This window comes from Lygodium microphyllum, chromosome 11 (genome assembly GCF_053477565.2).
Source record: "Lygodium microphyllum isolate KBCC chromosome 11, Lygodium_microphyllum_v1.1.10, whole genome shotgun sequence".
In the NCBI taxonomy this organism is placed as follows: Eukaryota; Viridiplantae; Streptophyta; class Polypodiopsida; order Schizaeales; family Lygodiaceae; genus Lygodium; species Lygodium microphyllum.
In genome coordinates, this window is record NC_141145.1 from 117,248,853 (window position 1) to 117,273,369 (window position 24,517).

The following is a 24,517-nucleotide window of genomic DNA, read 5'->3' on the forward strand; positions in this document are numbered from 1 at the left end:
AGGAGCTCAAGAAAGCAAACCAATTTCGCGGTGTTCTGGTAAGAGGACCAGTGTTGCTTTCATTTTTCGAGTTTGGGAGCAAGTCTCTACAGGTAGCACAGCTGGAAAGTGCAAGAGTGCATTGTCTCAGATTGAGACGCCCTTCGTGGTGTAGCAAGAGGGTAGAATATGTTGCGGGAATGGGCTTTAGCCCTCGGTTGCCCTGTTTTTTTGATTCGAGGCCATTTCGGGGCCTGTTTTGGAGGTGGAAGTTTTCCGTACGCACTCAGGAAAAGGCCTTGTTTTGTGCTCTACGACCACTGTTCTACAGGTCGGTGAAAAGTTACCATAGAAATTGCATCGTATGCCTGTGCGCAGAGACATTGGGAGGTACAGAATCATCCTTGTTGCCTGTTGATGCAAAATCTTCACTAGGAAGTGACTGTATGGTCAAATACCACTTTTGTGAGTTTTGCAGATTTGCCCTTGTGAGGCTGAAGCTGTGTTTTTGCAGTGACAAAATTCTTTGTAGTGTTTTGTAATGGCATCTGATTCTCTTTCACAGATTGTCATTGAAAATCTTGACAATAACAACTTCCAAGCATGGAAGTTTAGAATGACAAATTTTCTTATGGGAAAAGGATATTGGGAATTCGTTACAGGAAATGAAGAAGAACCAGTTCTTCCTGATGTTCCCAATCAACAGCAGATGCAGGCATTTAAAGAATGGCATGAGAGAGACAGAAAAGTTATGTAATGACTGTCTATCAGTATTTCAGACTATATGATTGTATATATTCAGGATGCAAGTATGCCCAAGGAGGCATGGGATACTTTGTCAAAAATGTATAGCACAAATATGCAAGCCAGGAAAATGCAACTCAAGCAAGAGTTGCACAATGTGCAAAGAGAAGGTATGAGCATCAATGGCTACCACATGAAGGTGAAGAAGATTGCAGATGCACTTGCTTCCATTGGGTCACCAGTGGAAGATGATGATCTAGTGTCTATGACCTTGAATGGTCCAGGAAAGGATTATGTACAGTTCCGGACATCCATTTCCATTCGTGAAAGATTTCCTGATTTTGAGGAGTTGATTGCTCTTCTAATTTTTGAGGAGCAGAGAAATGGTGGTGCATCTTCTTCAGGAGGAACTTCAAAAGAAACTGTCTTCTACTCAAATGCTAGAAGAGGTAGAGGCAAAGGTAGAGGAGGCCGATCTGGAGGCCATGGTAGAAATAAGAATATGCAGCAAACTCAAGAAAACCAGTCCTATGGAGGAGGACGTGGTAATTCTAGAGGCATGGGGAGCCAAAGAGGTCGTGGTGGATGGAAAAGAGGCCAAAATGCAAGCAAAAATGTTGAATGCTACTACTATGGTAAAATGGGTCATATGGTTAAAGACTGCTATAAAAAGAAGAATGACATCATGAATGGAAAATTACAACAAGGGAATTATGCATCTTCTAGTAGACAGCGTGATGACAGAAATGAGCATTTTTTTGTGGTGCAGCACATGACCAATTCTGTGACACGTGCAGAAGAAAGCAACGATGTGTGGTACTTGACTCAGGTGCATCAAACCACATGATAGGTCATGCAAAATGGATGCAGGATGCAAGGAAAATGGAAAAATGAGGATTTGTGGACACTGGTGATGATACTGCACATCCTATTATGCAGATTTGAAAAATTCATTTGTCTATGCAGGATGGGAAAAAGAAATACCTGTCGGATGTATTTTATGTCCCGAATATCACCAAGAACCTGGTTTCTGTTGGTCAAATGGTTGAGCAGGGCTTGCAGGTCAGATTTAATTCTCATGGATGCTTTGTTGAGGATATGAAAAATAAAGGTCGCTTGATAGCAAAAGGAAAGAAGAAAGGCATAATGTTTGTGTTGGATGCAGACATGCCTGAATTGAGTGCAGCAATGTTTGCACATGGGACCAGTGTAGTTGCAGATATTGATATCTGGCATAAACGCATTGATCATGCTAATGTACAGCGACTTAAATCAATGCAAGCCTAAAATATTGTTGCAGGATTGTCTAAATTCAAGGTTGCAGAAATGCATAAGGTATGTGAAGCCTGTCAATTTGGAAAACAGGCAAGGAAACCATTTCCTAGACATGTTCAAGAGAGTAAGAATCCATTGGAATTAATCCACTCTGATGTGTGGACTACTAAAGTTGCATCTATTGGAGGCTATCATTATTTTGTCACTTTTATTGATGACTATAGTAGAAAAGTTTGGGTGTATTTTATGAAAAAGAAAAGTGAAGTTTTTGGGCATTTCAAAACTCTTAAAGCTATGGTTGAAAAAGAAACATGCCTGCAAATAAAATGCCTAAGGTTAGATGGAGGGGGAGAGTACCTGTCAAATGATTTTGCAAGGTTCTTGCAGGAGCATGGCATAAAGCAACAATATTCATGTAGTCATACCCCACAGCAAAATGGAATTGTAGAAATAAAAGATAGGCATATTGGAAAGGTATCTCATGCCATGCTCAATGAAAAAGGTCTGCCATGGGCTGAGGCAGTTGCTATAGCAGTCTACATAATGAACAGGACTCCCATTGCAACAATACATGGGATGACTCCAGAGGAGAGGTATACTGGTAGGAAACCAGATATTTCTCATTTGAAAATTTTTGGTTGCATTGCCTATGTTCATGTGCCAGATGAGTTGAGATCCAAGTTGGATCCAAAAGCTAAGAAGTGCATCTTTATTGGTTACTCTCTACAGCAGAAAGGGTGTAGATGCTATAACCCTTCTACTCGTAAGTTTACAGTGAGCAGAGATGTTGTTTTTGATGAGATGAGTAGCTGGTATAAACTAGTAAATGTGATTGATGATGTAAATGCACAAAATGGTAATGCTGCACAGAATTCACAGCAGCAGTCACAAGATATTAGTGGACCTGGAGCGTCCTCTAGCAGTAGTTCACATTCTTTGCCATGGACAGGTAGATTGAGATTAGTAGAATCTCCTCAAAGCAATGCAGATAGTGGTATGCAAGTTTCACGAAAAGAAAAAGAGAAGGTAGATCAGCCCATGTTTGATGTGAATGCAGGTCACTCTTATGTGGATGGTGAATCCAATGGCTCAGAACAGAGCATTGATGATGAGTTGGGTATTCCTTCTATTGTTACATCTGGAGTAAGGAAGACCAGGGATGTTTTGAGAGTACCTGGGAGTGAACCTACTTTGCGCAGGTCTACCAGAGCTGGGTATCCTGTGGATAGGCTGAAATATGATAGATTTACAGCCATTCACTATGCCTATATGGTCAAAGTGATACAGGAATGAGAACCCACTTCTTTTGATCAAGCCATGGGAAAAGAAAAATGGGAGAAAGCCATGGATGAAGAAATGGATGCCTTGGAAGCAAATGCTACATGGGAATTGGTACCTTTGCCTAAAGATAAGAATGCAATTGGTTGTAAGTGGGTTTATAAGGTGAAGCACAATGCATATGGTTCTGTGAATAGATACAAGGCAATATTAGTAGTCAAGGGGTATGCACAAACATATGGCATTGATTATGAAGAAACATTCAATCCGATTGTAAGGATGGAAATCGTAAGAGTAGTCATTTCTATGGCTGCATCAAAGGGATGGTCTTTGCATCAGATGGATGTAAAGAATGCCTTCTTACATGGTGATTTGCAAGAAGAGGTCTATATGGAACAGCCACCACGTTATGTGCATGATGTTCATCCTGAGTTTGTTTGCAGGTTAAAGAAAGCCTTGTATGGCTTGAAGCAAGCACCTAGAGCATGGTCTAACAAGACAGGACAGTATCTTGTCACTATTGGCTTTTAGATTTCCAAGGCAGATTTCTCACTTTATGTGAGAAAAACAGAGAAAGGTATTATGCTACTGGTCATTTATGTTGATGATTTGATTATGACAAGTGATAGTGATGAAGATAACCTTCATGTGAAAATGCTATTGATGCGGAAGTTTGAGATGAAGGATTTGGGAGAGCTACGTTATTTCTTGGGCATTGAGGTGATTAGATCACCAAGTGGGATATGGCTCTTGCAGAGGCAGTATGGATTGGACATGCTATCCAAATATGGGATGATAGGCTGTAAGCCTATTTCAGTTCCTTTGGAGCAGAATGTGAAGCTGAGCGCAGATGCAGGTGACTTCTGGAAGATCCTACTATGTACAGACGCATAGTAGGAAGTTTGATTTATATGACTATTACCAGGCCAACTTTGAGCTATGCTATTGGATTGGTAAGTCAGTTTATGCAGGCTCCAAGGAAACCGCATTTGGATGCGGCTAGATGCATACTCAAGTATGTGAAGTCCACATTGCAGTATGGATTATTTTATGAGACTGGGGTTCAGATACAGTTGCATGGATACACTAATGCTGATTGGGCTAGTAGTATTTCGGATAGACGATCTACTAGTGGATAGGTGTTCTCTTTTGGGAGTGTTGCAGTCACTTCAAGCAGCAAGAAACAGCCTACAGTTGCCTTGTCGAGCACCAGAGCATGAGTACAAGGGTGCAGCAATGGCTGCATGTGAGGTAGCTTGGTTTCATAAGTTACTTTATGATATGCATCAGCCTACAGATGGGCCAGTTGTCATTTATTGTGACAAGATGAGCAGTATACACTTGGAAAATAACCCAGTCTATCATGCTAGAACAAAGCACATTGAGGTGCATTATCACTATGTGCGGGAGAGGGTTTTACTAGGTCTTATTGATCTAGTTTATGTCAGCACAGAGGATCAGCTAGCTGACATATTCACGAAGGCATTGGGCGTAGAGAAGCTACGCAAGTTCAGAGACCTCCTTGGTGTGTAGGAATTAGGATTGAGCTCCGGGGGAGTGTTGAGATATCGAGCTCCACTCGTGATATGCCAGGGTGACCGTTGTGCATTTATGTCACCGACTTGTTAGCTGTAGATGCGGTTGGTACACCGCCCATGAATAATAGCTAGATGACAGCTATCATTATCTACTCTAGTTCGTGGCTCAGTTAGTATGCCACCTTAGTTAGTTGAGTCTGGTTTGAGATCCATATATAGAGTTCTTCTATTTCTATGTACTAGAGTTCCTTTTGGCTTACACATAACTAAGAAGAGGAAAACTGTTTTCAGCCTCCACTTGTGTGTGTATTCCCCCATTGTGTAAGTGAGAAAGCTACAAGTGAGACTTCTTCCTTCTCTCCCACAATCTTGACATCAAAATGATTGGAACATATCTGGTTGATAAGTTCGCGTGAGTAGAATTGCAAAAATCCATTAAAAATAGATAAAAATATTGATTTTCATAAATCACACTATTTTTCTCAATCTTTTATCTTGGGCGACTTATTCCCTTCCAAATAAGTCATAGTATATATTTGGATCCATCTAAAGTTGAAATTAAGTCATCTAAACATGATACTAGATATTTAAAACTATTCTAGTAAACTAGTCTTGCTTTTTGTAAATCTTGTAGAGATTCTACAGTTTTTCCATGTGTGGATATACAACACCACAACACCGGGTTGCAAGTATTCTTCATTGGTATACACCATAGGTGGGGTGGGAACTGGATTGGCTTTGAGATTTGACCATTGACTAGAGTTGGTATCTTTGGTTCCTTGCGATTCGTTGGGACGAGCCATCTCAAACATATCATTATACTAGTAGTACTCAATATTGTGTGTGACCATATTGCAAATGTTACACCATCTTTGGTTCTTAGCTTGGACATGTCTAGGATTATTGCATTATGTGTACCATAGGTTTTTGACCTCATTCTTCTTAGTATTATTTACAATTTTATTCACTTTGACTTTTTTTTGGATCTTTTGTTTCTTTCATTCTTCCTTCCCCTCAACTCAAAATCAAAAGTTGATTCACTACTATCATCTTGTTGGTATTTGATACTAGATTTTTTTGGATTTCCTTCCTTTTATTGATTTTACCTTTAGTAGGAACTACTCTAATTTAAGAGCTTTCTTATAAAATGGGCCTGCTATTATCAGATATATCATCAAAAGTAAAACTTTCTTAATAGATTAATTGAAACCTTGGATATATAAGATATTCAACATTTCATCTTTTGGCTATATATTTGGATCAATGTGATTGTTTAGGATTGTGAATTTGGTAGTATACACCTGGACTGATCAGGCACCTCACTTTAGATGATGAAGTCGTTCAAGTTTTGGTGCATCCATTAAATATAGTTGGAACCTAGTACGAAAGGCCTTGAGAGTTTCATTCTGTCACTAGCCAAGTTGCAGCCTTTTTCCACATTGTCTATTTGAGTACAATGACTTTGTGGACTTCATTCACATGACTAGGGTAGTGGTTTATATATGCTGCATCCGATATCTTTAGATTGGGTGCAAAGGAGTAATGAGGTTGCATTCCAACACACTTAGGGTCCACAACCTCTATGAGTCGCAAATATGCATATTGATTTTGATTGGTCAATTGACTTTTACATAAAAAAGATCTTGAGGGTCTCTAGTTTTTAAGAACTAAAAAACTTCAATCAAATTAAGTTTTTCAAGAATCTTAACTCTCTTACATTTTTCTCAATATACCTAGCTTTCTCAATATCAACCAAGTAATTTCCGTCTCATAATTTCTAATTCTTTGCTTAGAGTTTTGACCATTAAAATGTAAGGATATCCTTAAAGGTAACTAAAGTCACATTGCATCAAAATCAAAAAATTACTTGATCCACAAACCAATTACTTTGCTTAAAATAAATAATGGCTCAAAAGTTGGTTAAAGAATTTCTTTGAAAAATATCCTAGCTTTAATTAATTGTTTATAACCACTAAATTTTTCAAGTTAATTTATCTATTTATTTTGAAAATAGTCAATAACTATTAGTGTAACATTTTTTTAAATCAATGGACCATACTAGAATTTATACTCAAATATCATGTGAAACATACTCAACCTTAAATCATACTGAGGGTAGTTTGGTAGTCGTCTAAGGACTCATTCCTAGTCATTACCATCTCTACTACTTATGAATGTACAAATTTAGGTCACTAGGTGTTCCCTAGGTCCACCTCCCATGCGAAGCATCTAGCCTTAATTAATTGTTTATAACCACTGATCTGGCCTTTTAGTATATAGGGAGAGTGTGCAATTCACTAATGAGGAGAGTACTCAAGGGGTACACCTATGAGAAATCATCTATATAATGTGCGTTCAAACGGTATTAAGAAATACTTTTTATTAATTATATGCTATACCCCTTTTACTTTACTATACTTATGATTTTTTTCTAAAGTATAATAAAAATACCCATTTTTAAATATAATATTGTAAATCATACTAAATAAAATATTCTTCCTTTTAAAATCATGTGGTAACTTGCATGTTTTGTAAGGTACACCCCTTGAAGGACAAGGCTTTCATTATGAAACTTTTTATTCAAACATCATTTTAACCATTTTGAAAAAATAGTACTAGCATGTTGCTCTCTTTAAATATTTGATTTGTCTCCTTTGGGTTCATGCAGGCCTTCTACACCAGTGCTAGGCTACCTTTATGTTTAGACAAATTTCCTTGACTTGTTTTTACATATCATCTAGTATCCTTTTAGAGGCTTCAACTTGTGTAGTAGGGTTAGAAAAATTGAGAGGATACATGTACTCTTGCTTGTATATAATGCTTGAAATTGTCATCCCGATGCTTTGTTGGAATGAGACATTATGGGCGTACTCCACCAATGGAAGGTATTCAAACCACCTTTTTGGTTTCCTACTATGGTAGACTCTCAAAATATCCTCCAATACTTGATAAACTCTTTCACTTTTCCCATCAATTTGAGGATAATCAGTCATGGTGAATATGCTAGTGATATTCGAAGCGTTATTAGTTGATTTGATAGGGATAGCATGTGCTACCTTGGTTAACATTCAAGTAACTTATCAATTCATAGGATGGGATATTTATTTTTTATGGTTACCTCATTTAATCTATGATAATCATTGCAAGGCCTCAGGGTTCTATCTTTCTTCTTTTGAAAGAGTATGTAGAAAACCCATGGTGAGTGGTTGGGTTGGATGAATCCTTATTATAATAGTTTTTTGAGTTGTTACTTCAGCTAAATGGCTTCAAGAGTAAACATTTTATAAGGTCATTCATTGGAAACATGCTTGGATCTTGGAATTACCTTCATATCATGATTCACAGCTAAGGGGTGGTTGTGTTGGGTCTTTAGGGACATATTGGCATATTCACTATGCCATGAAAGTACTTTAGGATCCTTGGATGTTTCTACCTTATGTAGTTTAATCAAATAGTTGGGTAATCCTTTTCTTAAATCCTTAATTAGTCCACTAGCTTTGACAAATTGTAATCTAAGTCTTCTAGCCTTTCCATGAGCTTGAACTAAGGTTTCTCCAATGTCATTAAAGATAATCTTCCCTTTTCCACAACCGATACTTGCCTAATTAGGACTAGCCAATCCATAACTAGGAGATAGTCATAAGTTCCTAGGAATAAGTCCCAAAAAATTTTATTAGTGTCTTGGTTCCCTAGGTGGAGTTCTACATTTTTGACTGTTTGGGTTGAATAGATTTCTTTTCCATTTGCGAGTTTGACTATCATTTTCCTAGTAAATTTGGATTTCAATTGAAATTTCTTTATATACTTTAAATACATGAAGAAATAAGTGGCACCACAATCAATGATAATTTGAAATGATTTACCTTGGTACACTATAGGAACTTGCAAGAAGGTATATTGATGTCATGCATCTTGATTGTTGATAGCTACATGGATGGTACCTCTTTCTAATTCTTCATATGAAATGAAAGGGTTGTAATCAAGCCTAAGTTTTGGTTCTAGTCACTAGGTGCAAGCAAGTTGCACCAACTCTATAGGACAATGTTGAGATGGCAAGCTCAACACATGCAGACATTGATGATGGACCGCCTGGCTAGATGGGTCTGCACATCTACACTTAGCACGTTGGTGGTCATTATTATACTCACATGGCCACTGACTTATCGCTTATTATATTTAGTTTGATACACCTACCTACAGCTAGAAAAGACATAGCGCCAATCGATTGGTGTAGTCGGTTATGCATTGTTTGACTTAGTAGGCCACTTTCCTTTATGTTGTATCTTATCTATACTTTGTGTTCATTGTATAGTGTGTGGAAGAAGAAGAAAAAATCAACAAGAAAACGTTTTGGCCTCCATCTCTCTTCTTGTTTTCTTGAGTGAGCTTCCTCTTGTGTATACAGTGTGTGTTTGGCGTAGCAGCTCAAGCAAGTCCCCCCACCACGCGATTCTTCACATGGTATCAAAGCCGTGCCACTAAGAGAGACTAATTTTGAAGGCTGAAGTAAAGGAGAAGAAGCAAGGTTTGAGCAAGCAAGCAACGGGTAAGAAACTCTCCCATTCTTCCACTCTCTCTCTTGGATAGTGCCTGTGGAGACACTGGAAGCAGGATCAAGCAAAAATTTCAAATTGTTGCGAGATTTGGTGTGCAAGCAAATCACTGTATATTCTACTCGCACACCAAATCTCACAACAATCTCATCCCATAGTTATTTTTGACGTCCGAGGCCGTTTCAGGCCCGTTTTAGAGCCACAAGGTTGCGAACAACAATTTCAGGGTACACTGTGATTTTGGCTATATTGACCAAAAGTGGGTGCACAGGTTACAGATTGCGAATCTATAAATTTTAAGGTGTTTGCAGGAAGAAAACATAAGGCTTATCTACAAATAGGTTGCAAATTACATGTACTATTGAGCAATCAGTGAAAAAGGTTGCTTGGTGTATTGTTATGCACATGTTGTGAAAGATTGCAGAAGACTAGCTTATTGTGTTGTTTGTGATAATGGCAAAGAACAATGGAAATTCAATTATTGAGAACCTCCACAAGAACAACTACCCTTCATGGAAGTTCCGTGTGACGAACTTCCTTATTGGAAAGGGCCTTTATGATTTTGTTTCAGGTGAAGAAAAGGAGCCAGAGCTAGGTATCCCTCCGGCTACTACAGATGAGTTAAAAGCATGGAAAGAGTGGAATGCAAAAGATAGAAAGGTGATGTACTGGCTATCTGCAGTCATTGATAATACTATGTTGGGACATATCAGAAATGCAAAAACTTCACATGAAGCTTGGACAATTTTTGAGAGCATGTTTTCAGTAAATACAAAGGCACGAAAGATTCAACTCAAGCAAGAGTTGAATGCCTTGAAGAAAGGGAAAATGTCTGTCAATGAGTATTTTTTAAAGGTTAGCAGCATTGCACATGCCTTAGCAGCAATTGATGCAATCCCAAATGATGATGATTTGGTTTCATCCACTCTGAGTGGCCTTAACAATGAGAAGGCATGGAAATCATTTGTTACTTCAATATATGTACGGAAGCCATTTCTAGATTTTGATGAGCTAATCTCTCTCATGATTACTGAAGAGATCAATATGCAGGGTGATTCGTCTGAAAGTAATGGTGAATAGGTCCAAGCATTTTACTCAAGTTCAGGAAGGGGACGTGGAAGATCCTCTTCGAGAGGCTTTGGTATGGGATGTGTTGGTGATAACCAACAAAATAGATTCAATCAACAGTTTGGTGAAATGCAGGTTTTTGGAGGCAAAGGAAACTTTACAGGCAAGGGGAGCTCTAAAGGAAGAGGTGGATGGTAGAATAGAGAAATTTTGCTATTTTTTGCCATTATTGTGGCAAAACAGGCCATATTGCAGTCCATTGCTATGCAAAGAAGGATGATATTCACAGTGGTAAATTGCAACAAGGAAACTATGCATTGTCTTCACAACAAAATGAAGACAAAAATGAGAGTCTTTTCGTTATGCAGCATATGATGAATGCAGTTACAGGAAAGGGGACACATCATGATGTATGGTATGTTGATTCAAGTGCATCTAATCATATAACCAGTCATGTTGAATGGTTTGGAGAGATGCAAGACTTAGAAAACCCAGGTTATGTGTAGACAGGTGATGATTCATGCCACCCAATTTCACACATTGGAAAGGTCTCCTTGTCCTTGTATGATGGCCAGTCATCAAAGAGTTTGAAAGATATATTACATGTGCCTTCAATTACAAAGAATCTAGTGTCTGTTGGCCAAATGGTAGAGCAGGGGTTGCAAGTCCGATTCAACGCAAAAGGTTGTTTTGTAGAAGACTTTAATGATAAGTGCAGGTTGGTTGCAAAATGAAGTAGAGTTGGCCGAATGTTCAGTTTAGATGCTGGAATTCTTGCAATGGATGCTGCTATGTATGCTAAAGAAAAAGGAGTAGTTGTAGATATTGAAATATGGCATAAACGTATTGGACATGCAAATGTGCAAAGGCTAAAATTAATGCAGTCCAGAGGATTGGTTACAGGGTTGCCTTCTTTTAGAGTTGCAGAATTGTATAAAGTCTGTGAAGCATGCTAGTTTGGTAAGCAGGCAAGACAATCCTTCTTGCATGATAGAAAAGTGAGCAGAAATATACTTGATGTAGTACATACAGATGTTTGGGAGCCTACACAGAATGTATCTCTTAGTGGTAGCAAATACTTTGTCACATTTATTGATGACTGTTCAAGGAAGCTATGGGTATACTTCATGAAGGAAAAGAGTGATGTGTTTGAGCACTTCAAATCTTTTAAGGTAGATGTTGAAACAGAAATAGGCTTAAAAGTGAAGTGCTTGAGATCAGATGGAGGGGGAGAGTACCTCTCTAATGAGTTCAGTGGCTTCTTAAGGACTCATGGGATAAAGAGGCAATTTACTTGCATGTATATCCCACAGCAAAATGGTGTTGCAAAAAGAAAAAACAGGCATATTGCAGAATTTGCATGGGCATTAATGGCTAAAAAGTATATGCCCAAACATTTTTGGTGTGAGGCTGTCCATACTGCTGACTACATTACGAACAGAACTCCCACAGCTGCAGTTCATGGGATGACTCTTGAAGAATGCTTTACTAGCAAGAAGCCTGATGTATCACACTTGAAAGTATTTGGCTGTGTTACATACGTTCATGTACCAGATGAGCTATGGAAGAAGCTTGATCCAAAGGAAAAAAAATGTGTTTTTATTGGATACTCTTTAGAGTAGAAAGGGTATCGCTGTTATAACCCTGTGACAGGTGAGTTTAGAGTGAGCAAGGATGTTATCTTTGATGAGATGGGAAGTTGGTATACACCTGTTGGTGATATTTTGGATGATGATAATGATCACGACAACTATGTGCTAAAAGATAAATAAGAATCACAGAGTCTTAGTGGACCAGAAACATCATCTTGTACTACACCTACAGTGAGCCCTTAGTCTGGGAGACTAAGGAGTAGCCCCATACCTTCAGGTGGATCTATAAGTGTTGCATGGAAGGACAAAGGAAAGAAGAAAGTGCTGGATGGTAATGATACATCTACCAGTCATTTGGTATTTGATGGAGATTCTAGTGGTTCGAAATGTTTGGATGATGAGCTTGGCATTCCTTCAGTCAGGACGCCAGGTGTACAAAGAGCTCATAATAATGTAAAGGCTCCATTGAGTGATCCGGTGGTACGCAGATCTACCAGGGTTAGATACCCTGTTAAAAGATTTGGTTTTGAAGATTATGCAGCTCACCATTATGCTTACATGGTGAAACTAGTTGAGGATGTTGAGCCCACTTGTTTTGAGGTTACTGTTGGTCATGCTCATTGGGATGCAGCAATGGATGAGGAGATGGCTGCATTAGAAGGCAATACAACTTGGGATTTTGTACCTTACCTAAGGGCAAGAAAGCTATTGGCTGTAAGTGGGTTTACAAAGTCAAGCATAATGTAGATGGTTCAGTTAGCAAGTATAAGGCTAGGCTGGTTGCAAAAGGCTATGCTCAAACATATGGCATAGATTATGAAGAGACATTCAGTCTAGTTGCTAGGATGGAAATTGTTAGGTGTGTGATTGCCTTGGCAGCAAACCAAAGGTTGGAGTTTGCAGCAAATGGATGTTAAGAATGCCTTCTTGCATGGTGAATTGCAAGAAGAAGTGTATATGGAGTAGCCAGCATGTTATGAGGAGTTAGAGCATCCCATATATGTGTGCAGGTTAAAGAAGGCACTCTATGGGCTGAAGCAAGCACCTAGAGCATGGTCTGACAAGATTGGAGAGTATATTGTCAATATTGGATTTCGTATTTCTGATGCTAATTACTCACTTTATGTGAGAAAGGGAGATGCAGGTTTGGTCATCATAGTCATCTATATGGATGACTTGATTATTACAGGTCACAGTGACAATGGGATTGCTGAAGTTAAGGACTTCTTGAAGAAGAAGTTTGAGATGAAAGATTTGGGTGAGCTGAGATACTTCCTTGGTATTGAGGTGGTCGGATGTGATGATGGTATATGGCTATCCCAAAGGCAGTATGGCTTGGATATGTTATCCAAGTATGATTGATAGCATGTAAGCCTCTTTCAGTACCATTGGAGCAAAATGTGAAGCTGAGTGCTGATGTTAGGGATGAGATAGAAGACCCTACTATGTTCAGGAGGATAGTAGGGAGTTTGATTTACATGACTATCACAAGGCCAGACTTGAGCTATGTTGTTGGCCTTGTCAATCAATTTATGCAGATGCCTAGAAAGCCTCATTTGGATACAATTAGACGTATATTGAGGTACCTGAAGTCCACTTTACATTACGGACTTTTTTATGAGGCAAGTAAGGATGTACAGGTCTTTGGATACACAGATGCAGATTGGGTTGGTAGCATGTCAGACAGAAGATCTAGAAGTGGATTCACGTTTTCCCTTGGTAGTGCAGCAGTTACATGGAGCAGCAAAAAGCAACCTACAGTTGCTTTATCGAGTACAGAGGCTAAGTATAGAGGTGCTGCTATGGCAGCATGTGAGGTGGTATGGTTGCAAAAGTTATTAGGTGTTTTGGACATGCAAGGAGATGGTCCAGTTGTCATTCATTGTGACAACATGAGCAGCATATAGCTAGCTAGGAATCAAGTGTTCCATACTAGGATAAAACACATTGAGGTGCACTACTACTTTGTGAGAGAGAAGGTACTTGCAGGAGAGATTGACTTGGTATATGCTAGCACAGAGGATCAGATAGCTGACATTTGCACAAAGGCATTGGGTGCAGAGAAGCTTCGAAAGTTCTCAAGCTTACTTGGAGTTGCAGAGATAGAGTTGAGCTTGAGGGGGAGTGTTGAGATGGGAAGCTCAATGCGTGTGGACATTGATGATGGACCGCCTGGCTAGATGGGTCTGCACATCTACACTTAGTGTTGAGATATCGAGCTCCACTCGTGATATGCTAGGGTGACCGTTGTGCATTTATGTCACCGACTTGTCAATTGCAGATGCGGTTGGTACACCGCCCATGAATAATAGCTAGATGACAATTATCCTTATTTACTCTAGTTCTTGGCTCAGTTAGTATGCCACCTTAGTTAGTTGAGTTTGGTTTGAGACCCATATATAGGGTTCTTCTATTTCTATGTACTTGAGTTCTTTTGGCTTACACAACTAAGAAGAGAAAAACTGTTTTTAGCCTCCATCTGTGTGTGTATTCCCCCATTGTGCAAGCAAGAAAGCTACAAGTGAGACTCCTTCCTTCTCTCCCACAATCTTGACATGGTATCAGAGCCTTGTTCGTGGTAAGGAGCTCAAGAAAGCAAGCCAAGTTTGCGATGTTCTGGTAAGAGGACCAGTGTTGCTTTCATTCTTCTGTTTTGGGAGCAAGTCTCTGCAGGTAGCACAGCCGAAAAGTGCAAGAGTGCATTGTCTCAGGTTGAGACGCCCTTCGCGGTGAAGCAAGAGGGTAGTATATACTGTGCGACCACTGTTCTACACGTCGGTGAAAAGTTACTATAGAAATTGCATCGTATGCCTATGCGCAGAGACATTGGGAGTTACAGAATCATCCTTGTTTCCTGTTGATGCAAAATCATCACTAGGAAGTGACTGTGTGGTCAAATACCACTTTCGTCAGTTTTGCACATTTACCCTTGTGAGACTGAAGCTATGTTCTTTGCAGTGACAGAATGCGTCTGATTCTCTTTCACAGATTGTCACTGAAAAGCTTGACAAGAACAACTTCCAAGCATGGAAGTTTAGAATGATGAATTTCCTTATGGGAAAAGGATATTGGGAATTTGTTGCAGGAAATGAAGAAGAACCAGTTCTTCCTGATGTTCCCAATCAACAGCAAATGCAAGCATTTAAAGCATGGCATGAGAGAGCCAGGAAAGTTATGTACTGGCTATCTATCAACATTTCAGACTCTATGATTGTGCATATTCAAGATGCAAGTACGCCAAAGGAGGCATGGGATACTTTGTCAAAAATGTATAGCACAAATACGCAAGCCAGGAAAATGCAGCTCAAGCAAGAGTTGCATAATATGCAAAGAGAAAATATGAGCATCAATGACTACCACATGAAGGTGAAGAAGATTACAGATGCACTTGCTTCCATTGGGTCGCCAATGGAAGATGATGATTTAGTTTCTGTGACCTTGAATGGTCTAGGGAAGGATTATGCACAGTTTTGAACATCCATTTCCATCCGTGAAAGATTTCCTGATTTTGAGGAGTTGATTGCTCTTCAAATTTTTGAGGAGCAGAGAAATGGTGGTGCATCTTCTTCAGGAGGAACTTCAAAAGAAGTTGTCTTCTACTCAAATGCTGAAAGAGGTAGAGGCAAAGGTAGAGGAGGCCGATCTGGAGGCCGTGGTAGAAATCAGAATATACAGCAAACTCAAGAAAACCAGTCCTATGGAGGAGGACGTGGTAACTTTAGAGGCAGGGGGAGCCAAAGAGGTCATGGTGGATGGCAAAGAGGCCAAAACGCAAACAACAATGTTGAATGCTACTACTGTGGTAAAATGGGTCATATGGCTAAGGACTGCTATAAAAAGTAGAATGACATCATGAATGGAAAATTGCAACAAGGGAATTATGCATCTTCTAGTAGACAGGGTGATGACATAAATGAGAATTTATTTATGGTATAGCACATGACCAATTCTGTGACAAGTGCAGAAGAAAGAAACGATATGTGGTATGTTGACTCAGGTGCATCAAACCACATGATAGGTCATGCAGAATGGATGCAGGATGCAAGGAAAATGGAAAAACCAGGATTTGTGGAGACTGGCGATGATACTGCACATCCTATTGTGCAGATTGGAAAAATTCCTTTGTCTATGTAGGATGGGAAAAAGAAAAACCTATCGAATGTATTTCATGTCCCGAATATCACCAAGAACCTAGTTTTGTTGGTCAAATGGTTGAGCAGGGCTTGCAGGTCAGATTTAACTCTCATGGATGCTTTGTTGAGGATATGAAAAATAAAAGTCGCTTGATAGCAAAAGGAAAGAAGAAGGGTAGAATGTTTACGTTGGATGCAGACATGTCTGAATTGAGTGCAGCAATGTTTGCACATGGGACCAGTGTAGTTGCAGATATTGATATCTGGCATAAACACATTGGTCATGTTAATGTACAACGACTTAAATCAATGCAGGCCCAAAATATTGTTACAGGATTGCCTAAATTCAAGGTTGTAGAAATGCATAAGGTATGTGAAGCCTGCCAATTCGGAAAACAAGCAAGGAAACCATTTCCTAGACATGTTCAAGAGAGTAAGAAGCCATTGGAATTAATCCACTCTGATGTGTGGACTACTAAAGCTGCATCTCTTAGAGGCTATCATTATTTTGTCACTTTTATTGATGACTATAGCAGAAAAGTTTGAGTGTATTTTATGAAAAAGAAAAGTGAAGTTTTTGGGCATTTCAAAACTCTTAAAGCTATGGTTGAAAAAGAAACAGGCCTGCAAATAAAATGCCTAAGGTCAGATGGAGGGGGAGAGTACCTCTCAAATGAGTTTGCAAGGTTCTTGCAAGAGCATGGCATAAAGCAGCAATATTCATGTACTCATACCCCACAACAAAATGGAATTGCAGAAAGAAAAAATAGGCATATTGGAGAGGTATCTCATGCCATGCTAAATGAAAAAGACCTGCCATATTTTTATTGGGCTGAGGCAGTTGCTACAGTAGTCTACATAATGAATAGGACTCCCATTGCAGCAATACATGGGATGACTCCAGAGGAGAGGTATACTGGTAGGAAATCAGATACTTCTCATTTGAAATTTTTTGGTTGCATTGCCTATGTTCATGTGCCAGATGAGTTGAGATCCAAGTTGGATCCAAAAGCTGAGAAGTGCATATTTATTGGTTACTCTCTACAGCAGCAGAAAGGGTATAGATGCTATAACCCTTCTACTCGTAAGTTTACAGTGAGCAGAGATGTTGTTTTTAATGAGATGAGTAGCTGGTATAAACCAATAAATGTGATTGATAATGTAGATGCACAAAATGGTAATGCTGCACAGAATTCACAGCAGCAGTCACAAGATATTAGTCGACCTGGAGCGTCCTCTAGCAGTAGTTCACATTCTTTGCCATGGATAGGCAGATTGAGATCAGGAGAATCTTCTCAAAGCAATGTAGATAGTGGTATGCAGGTATCACGAAAAGGAAAAGAGAAGGTAGATCAGCCCATGTTTGATGTGAATGCAGGTCACTCTTATGTGGATGGTGAATCCAGTGGCTCAGAACATAGCATTGATGGTGAGTTGGGTATTCCTTCTATTGTTACACCTGGAGTAAGGAAGACTAGGGATGTTTTGAGAGCACCTGGGAGTGAATCTACTTTGCATAGGTCTACCAGAGCTAGGTATCCTGTGGATAGGCTGAAATATGATGGATTTACAGCCATTCACTATGCATATATGGTCAAAGTGATACAGGAACCAGAACCCACTTCTTTTGAGCAGGCCATGGGAAAAGAAAAATGGGAGAAAGCCATGGATGAAGAAATGGATGCCTTGGAAGCAAATGCTACATGGGAATTGGTACCTTTGCCTAAAGGTAAGAATGCAATTGGCTGTAAGTGGGTTTATAAGGTGAAGCACAATGCAGATGGTTCTGTGAACAGATACAAGGCAAGATTAGTAGTCAAGGGGTATGCACAAACATATGGCATTGATTATGAAGAAACATTCAGCCCGGTTACAAGGATGGCAACCGTAAGAGCAGTCATTGCTATTGGCTGCATCAAAGGAATGGTCTTTACATCGGATGGATGTAAAGAATGCCTTCTTGCATGGTGATTTGCAAGAAGAGGTCTATATGGAGCAGCCACCAAGTTATGTGCATGCTGTTCATCCTGAGTTTGTTTGCAGGTTGAAGAAAGCCTTGTATGGCTTGAAGCAAGCACCTAGAGCATGGTCTAACAAGATAGGACAGTATCTTGTCACTATTGGCTTTTAGATTTTCAAGGCAGATTTCTTACTTTATGTGAGAAAAACAGAGAAAGGTATTATGCTACTTGTCATTTATGTTGATGATTTGATTATGACAGGTGATAGTGATGAAGATATCCTTCATGTGAAAATGCTATTGAAGCAGAAGTTTGAGATGAAGGATTTGGGAGAGCTGCATTATTTCTTGGGCATTTAGGTGATTAGATCACCAAGTGGGATACGGCTCTTGCAGAGGCAGTATGGATTGGACATGCTGTCCAAATATGGGATGACAGGCTGTAAGCCTATTTCAGTTCCTTTAGAGCAGAATGTGAAGCTGAGCGCAGATACATGCAAGCTTTTGGAAGACCCTACTATGTACAGAAGCATAGTAGGAAGTTTGATTTATATGACTATTACCAGGCCAGATTTGAGTTAGGCTGTTGGATTGGTAAGTCAGTTTATGCAGGCTCCAAGAAAACCGCATTTAGATGCAGCTAGACGCATACTCAGGTATGTGAAGTCCACATTGCAGTATGGACTATTTTATGAGACTGGGGTTCAGATACAGTTGCATGGATACACTGATGCTAATTGGGCTGGTAGTATTTTTGATAGACGATCTACCAGTGGATATGTGTTCTCTTTTGGGAGTGCTGCACTCACTTGGAGCAGCAAAAAACTGCCTACATTTTCCTTGTCGAGCATAAGGCTGAGTACAGGGGTGCAGCAATGGCTGCATGTGAGGTAGCTTGGTTGCATAAGCTACTTTATGATATGCATCAGCCTACAGATGGGCCAGTTGTCATTTATTGTGACAACATGAGCAGTATACACTTGGCAAATAACCCAGTCTATGATGCTAGAACAAAGCACATTGAGGTTCATTATCACTATGTGCGGGAGAGGGTTTTACTAGGTCTTATTGATCTAGTTTATGTCAGCACAGAGGATCAGGTAGCTGATATATTCACGAAGGCATTGGGCGCAGAGAAGTTGCGCAAGTTCAGAGACCTACTTGGTGTGCAAGAATTGTGATTGAGATCGAGGGGGAGTGTTGAGATATCGAGCTCCACTCGTGATATGCGAGGGTGACCGTTGTGCATTTATGTCACCGACTTGTCAGTTGCAGATGCGGTTGGTACACCGCCCATGAATAATAGCTAGATGACAGTTATCCTTATCTACTCTAGTTCGTGGCTCAGTTAGTATGCCACCTTAGTTAGTTGAGTTTGGTTTGAGACCTATATATAGGGTTCTTCTATTTCTATGTACTTGAGTTCTTTTGGCTTACACAACTAAGAAGAGAAAAACTATTTTTAGTCTCCACTTGTGTGTGTATTCCCCCATTGTGCAAGCAAGAAATCTACAAGTGAGACTCCTTGCTTCTCTCCCACAATCTTGACACTTAGCACATTGGTGGTCATTATGATACTCACATGTCCACTGACTTATCACTTATTATATTTAGTTTGGTACACCTACCTATAGTTGGTAAAGACATAGTGCTAGTTGATTAGTGTAGTCAGTTATGCACTGTTTGACTTAGTAGGCCACTTTCCTTTATGTTGTATCTTATCTATACTTTGTGTACATTGTATAGTGTGTGCAAGAAGAAGAAGAAACCAGCAAGAAAACGTTTTGGCCTCCATCTCTCTTCTTATGTTCTTGAGTGAGCTTCCTCTTTTGTATGCAATGTGTGTTTGGTACAGCAGCTCAAGCAAGTCCCCCCACCACGTGATTCTTGACAGACAATAGAGTCTTAACATAATCAAACCTGACATAAGGTTATGTTGGCATCACAAATTCAATAGTATAGCATATCAAAAGAAAGGCTACCAAATAAACTACTAGAGACAAAACTTAATCAAAGGAGGAATGCTCATATATTCAAATAGCACGTTTGGTGCATCAGTATACAAAGTATATTGGTCTCACAAAGAGATGTTTCTAAGAAAAAATAGACTTAAGCAATGAAATAAACTCTAGAGGTATAATTCCCTTAGAAAAGCACAAGGCATAGATTAGATGCTCACAGCTACACTCATAGTAAACAATGGGGATAAATGGAACAATATGGGATAGCAATCCGGGTCGCAGCTATAGATGTGGAATCCTCGTCACTTCCTCTTTACTCTTTTTTTATGGCCTTTGGCTGCTTACAATGTCTTGAAGTCATTTTATCATAATCTATGGCTAGACCACTACCCTGTATTACTATGCCACTATGGTCCAACACAATCATTGCCACTTTAGCCACCAATCTATGGGTGCTACTTTTGGCCACCAATTGGGACTATCCTACACTTATGCCTAACACATAGCATGCATGGAGGACTTGAATCCACATTTATTCATTATTCAATGTCCTTGGTATCTTTTGGATTGGGTGCATCATCTCAGGGTATTGCTAGTTGTGCTCATGCTAGGATAGAAACCCTTGGCCCTATCACTAGCATAGCTAGTAGTAGCGGCAAATTCAAAGGGAGGGGTAGAATAAGAGGGGGAGGTGGCCAACGAGAGAGGCTAGTGGTAAGGGTGGAAGTGAGTTTTAGTTCAGATGGTTTTGCTAGATCAAGAGGTCCATGTAGTTCTAGTATAGTGACTATTGAATGTAGTGCATGAAGAGTTTTGTAACGAGGATCACGAGGTAGTAAACACCCATCTAAATAGACTACTAAAGCTTATCCCAACTTCACTCTTGCTATTGCAAGGTATTTCTCCAAATATTTTCTCTATTTTTCTTGGCGATTATAGCGGCATCCTCCAAGGAGGAAATGTACATGATGTGCTTTGAAGAGATAGCTTCTGCCTACATTAACATCCCTTTGAGTTGCTCCACCTTGCCATGTAACTTGATGTTGAGCTCATGTGACTTTTCCTCCTTGTGCTATTTAGCTTTGGACTTCTTTGTTGACTTCTTTTGTAAGGTGCAATTATTCTACATGGGGCCTTGACTAACAAACATTCAATCTCGACTGTGGGGTCCTGTTGTTGTGGCTAGGATTGGGACCAAGTCAAAAGAAGAGACAAAATCCCATACCATCATTTGGTCTAAGGTAATGGGATGTGCTTGGACAAGTGCTTGGCCTTTGTGTCCACAATAGGAAATAGTTGGCAATGATAATTTTGGAGCACTTTCACTGTCTCCAAAGTCTCATCTCACTATTGCTCAAGGCCCTTATAGTGTTCCATGACTAGATGCCATTTGAGGGTCTTCAGAGAAACTTCTTGTTGAGAAATAAAATAAGTCCTAGGCATGGATTTATAAAGCACTTTTGAGAGGGTGAAAGTGCTCTATCATCGCTGAGGGCAATGGGCTCTTCCTTGATTATATTCTTACCTTTACCATCTAGGTCTAGCATTAGGGTGATTTTAGGTTGTGCCTTGGCTGTTTCCAAGGCATGATCCCTCTTCTCTTGAGTTTTATCTCCATGGGTTAGAAGGGGTCTGAGACATTCTCTACCACAAGTTACAACATTACAAAAACCAAGTTGGAGATGGGGCTACTATCACCTTGCCAAGCTCTGTAGACACACCTTGGGGAACACATGTTGGGCTGGAGGAAACAACCTTCTATTGAAGTGTGGTTGCCAAGCGCGTGGGAAATAGAGATGTGGTATAGGTAGAAGAAGAGGGGGTACTTTGTCGTATTGCTGCGCATTCGAGGTGTGAAAATCACCCAAAAGTTGTGCGTGTGATTTGATACTTTGTACATACTTAGTTGTTATGTTTGCTCTTTCATTCTATGCTGAAGACAGAGAAGAACAGGGATTTTTTTTAATATTTTAAGATATGCCGATTATGGGTTTTGTGAGGAAGTACTAAACTATTTCCAAGAGATGCAAATCGAAGTACATTGGAGGATAAATATGCCAAATGTGGGAGCTTGCTTGATGTTCAGCACATGTTTGACTGCATACCATAATGTAATGAGTATTTTTTGGAGTTTCCTTATCCTTGGCTATGTTGACAAGGGAATTCAGCTATTAGCGTCCATGACGAGGGTATATGGCACTATGATGGACTTACTAGGATTTTGGCTTGGCAAGTGGGAACAATATTAAGCCTATTCCTTTTCATTTGTGTGCAATACACCACATGGAGAGTATTGTAGTAAAAATTGAACTTGGTTAAAACTCTTTGTGGTGAATACTCTCTATATAGAGTATGCTAAAAACAAAGGTGGTCTTTTTTAGGATTGATTATGGAAAAAGGTACCACAAATTTGGAGGGAAATCCGGAAAGGAGGGAAGTTTTGAACGTGGGAAACAGAGGAGGTATGGATCTTACACGGGATGCGCGGACGCTGAGAAAAGGAGGATTAGAGGGAAGCTCGTCAGTTTCAAAAGGAAATTCACGAACCTCACAAGCACAGACAATTGTGAACGGTTGATTATGGCATTAAATGGGAAAATAGACGGGGCGGAAGGAAAAGCATGGCAGTGTTCGATCATGGGGGTTACCTCCGTCTTTTACAGCAGATACAGAAGTTGTATCAAGGATTTCTGGTAATAAAGGAACGCAGGCAAAACTCCTTTTTCAAAGAGCTGAATGTCATCAGCCTGCACGTGTACGTTCGGAACCAAAGGGATGGAATGAAGCTGCAGGATTTGTTAAACCATATTTTCCACAGTCTGATCATCTTAAAGCTGTGATATTTGATGTTGATGGGACACTATGTGATTCAGATCCTTTGCATTATACAGCTTTTGCTGAACTCCTGCAAGAGGTGAGCTTCCAGGGAGGAAAACCGATAAGCGAAGAATTTTACATCAACCATATAACAGGAAGAGATGACGCTGAGGTGATTAAACATTTATTCCCTGTCTGGGATAATGAGAAATGTGCCAAATTCATAAAAAAAAAAGAAGCTCGTTTTCGCAGTCTTGCAAGGAAGCTACTGAAGCCTGTAGAAGGTCTGAAAGGACTCTGTGAATGGATAAAACAGAATGGTCTCCAACGCGCTGCTGTTACAAATGCACCTCGTGAAAATGCTGAATGGCCCAAACAGTGAAAGTGTAGAGCTTCGACGTCAAGACAACACTAGCAATTTACAGGCCACTGCGTGCATGTCGTCTCTCTCCCCCCAAGTAGATAGAAAACTAAAACTAAAAGAGACAAGAATACAATCACGAATAAGAATAGGCACACCTGCTCTGAGGAGAGATACTGTCAGGCTCAGATCGGTTGAGAGCAGTCGTACTTAAGCTTTATCACATAGAAAACATGATAGCCTGATAGTGGAATATGCTGACATATTTAACCACCCAGTCAATCTGCGGAATTCCAAAACCATCTTTTATGTTTCCCCTATTGTTGCTGAGGAGATGAAGATGGTATTGAAGAGGGTGTGGGATTGAAGATGGTGCTAAAGCCAGTGGTTGAGATGCTGCATACTGGAGTAATTCTGTGAACCGACTTTGGGCATAAATTGAGCCCCTTTCCCAAAGTCGACAAGCAGAATCGCCCACTCTTGTTCTCAGTTCATTCAAGTTGCGATCAATCTCCACCTCATGATTTGACACAAAAGGCTTCAGAAACGTGGAATAGATGTAAGTTGTTCCCAGTACTGGCACCAGAATCGGAGCTGTTCGACATCCGGTTTGTTGTTCTCAACGGACTTGAAGCACTCATAAGCCGGATACATGTAGCCAACGACCATTATTATCCCTCTCGTAACGATGGATCCCATCGTGCCTAGAGCACGGAGGAGACAGCCGACAGTTCTCAGTGACAACAGACCTTGCATCAGCACTTGTGCCACCATCAATTTGAGATTCTTGGAAATCACTTAAAGATGAGGACAGGTTACCTGTTTGTTTCAGATTTGTGGGAGAAGCTTTTATGTATGAGTGGAATGATGTCCTCCACAGGCCCACTCACAGGCTGAACAAAAAAAAATATTCCAGCAACCTGACATAGTTACATAAAGTCACTAAAACCCATGTCTATCCACCTCCTTTGAGTTCAGAGTTATCTGTTTTCGTCTTTCCAATCTCTGTTTCCATTGGAGTACCAAAACTTAGTGCAGAAGTCCACAAAAATTGACTAGTTGCTTCAAAAGTGGTATCTACACTTGACTGATATTGAAAACTTGGATGATGATGATGATGAAGACCCAATACAACCATCATGATGCAAGTTGTTAAGAAAGAAGATTGAAAGAGAAGAGGCATTAGTTTCCTTCTTTCAAATTGAATCAAGATCTCACTTGTTTAATCTTCTATCTTGGAATTTCTCAAGAACCTCTG

General features: G+C 39.8%; 1 protein-coding gene across 1 annotated transcript; it reads left to right on the forward strand.

Moving 5' to 3' along the window:
- Positions 1–520: 520 nt before the first annotated feature.
- On the forward strand, positions 521–23,280 carry LOC148029275 (uncharacterized). Its single transcript, XM_087688542.1, is given in 2 exon segments — positions 521–1,184; positions 22,748–23,280. Coding segments are annotated over 2 exon segments (1,197 nt in total).
- The last annotated feature ends 1,237 nt before the right edge of the window (positions 23,281–24,517 follow it).